The 1,395-nt window shown below is 38.5% G+C and overlaps 1 protein-coding gene across 1 annotated transcript; it reads right to left on the bottom strand.

The window, feature by feature from the left end:
* Positions 1 to 738: 738 nt before the first annotated feature.
* Positions 739 to 1,312, bottom strand: LOC103522942 (uncharacterized protein DDB_G0271670; the record flags this gene model as incomplete). Its single annotated transcript, XM_008488025.1, has 1 exon — positions 739 to 1,312. A coding segment is annotated over one exon (574 nt), but the record flags the coding sequence as incomplete, so codon positions are not given.
* Positions 1,313 to 1,395: the final 83 nt, after the last annotated feature.

The following is a 1,395-nucleotide window of genomic DNA, read 5'->3' as shown; positions in this document are numbered from 1 at the left end:
TACTCGTGTTATTTATCTCCTCTGGTGCTTACATACACCTATTGCCTACCCACCTATACCTGTATTAAATACCTACCTTTGGTAAATATCTACATCTAAATACATACCTACTTGAGTCCTCGTGCCTAACTACTACGTCTATACATTGGTATTGCTATGAACAGGGCTCAGTTATTCATTTATTATCTAAATCCCCTTTAGGGGTGAGCTATTCATTTCTAACGAAAGTCACAACTTTGGGTCGGGGTTGTGTTTTTTGGGTCTTATGGGTCACTAGGAAGCTATTCGCTATGAAAACTCTCACAGTAGGAATAAGTATGAGTTCCTGGAGCTCCCAATGCTGCTACTGCTGCAAATGCTAATACTATTATTTATGCTTATTTTCTGCTCGGGGGAAAACAAGTGCAGGGATTACTCGTGTTATTTATCTCCTCTGGTGCTTACATACACCTATTACCTACCCACCTATACCTGTATTAAATACCTACCTAGGTATACTTACATTACCTACCTTTGGTGAATATCTAGATCTAAATACATACCTACTTGAGTCCTCGTGCCTAACTACTACGTCTATACATTGGTATTGCTATAAACAGGGCTCAATTATTAATTTATTAGCTAAATCCCCTTTAAGGGTGAGCTATTAATTTCTAACGAAAGTCACAACTTTGGGTCGGGGTTGTGTTTTTGTGTCTTTTGGGTCACTAGGAAGTTATTCGCCATGAAAACTCTCACAGTAGGAATAAGTATGACTAGTATGAGTTCCTGGAGCTCCCAATTTCGGAAGATGATAACATTGTGCTGTTTGGTGAACCTGTTGTTTCTGCTGATACTACTGCTGCAAATGCTAATACTACTGCTACTGTTGCAAATGCTAATACTACTGCTACTGTTGCAAATGCTAATACTACTGCTACTGCTACTGTTGCAAATGATAATACTACTACTACTGCTACTGTTGCAAATGCTAATACTACTGCTACTGTTGCAAATGATAATACTACTACTACTGCTACTGTTGCAAATGCTAATACTACTGCTACTGTTGCAAATGCTAATACTACTGCTACTGCTAATACTACTGCTGCTGCTACTGCTGCAAATGTTAATACTACTGCTACTGTTGCAAATGCTAATACTACTGCTACTGTTGCAAATGCTAATACTACTGCTGCTACTGCTGCAAATGTTAATACTACTGCTGCAAATGTTAATACTACTGCTACTGTTGCAAATGCTAATACTACTGCTACTGTTGCAAATGCTAATACTACTGCTGCTGCTACTGCTGCAAATGTTAATACTACTGCTGCAAATGTTAATACTACTGCTACTGTTGCAAATGCTAATACTACTGCTACTGTTGCAAATGCTAATACTACTGCTGCTGCT

The sequence above is a fragment of the Diaphorina citri genome, unplaced genomic scaffold, assembly GCF_000475195.1.
Source record: "Diaphorina citri unplaced genomic scaffold, Diaci psyllid genome assembly version 1.1 scaffold13040, whole genome shotgun sequence".
Classification (NCBI taxonomy): domain Eukaryota; kingdom Metazoa; phylum Arthropoda; class Insecta; order Hemiptera; family Psyllidae; genus Diaphorina; species Diaphorina citri.
The sequence above is the reverse complement of the archived record's forward strand: the minus strand, read 5'-3'. Positions and strand labels throughout refer to the sequence as shown.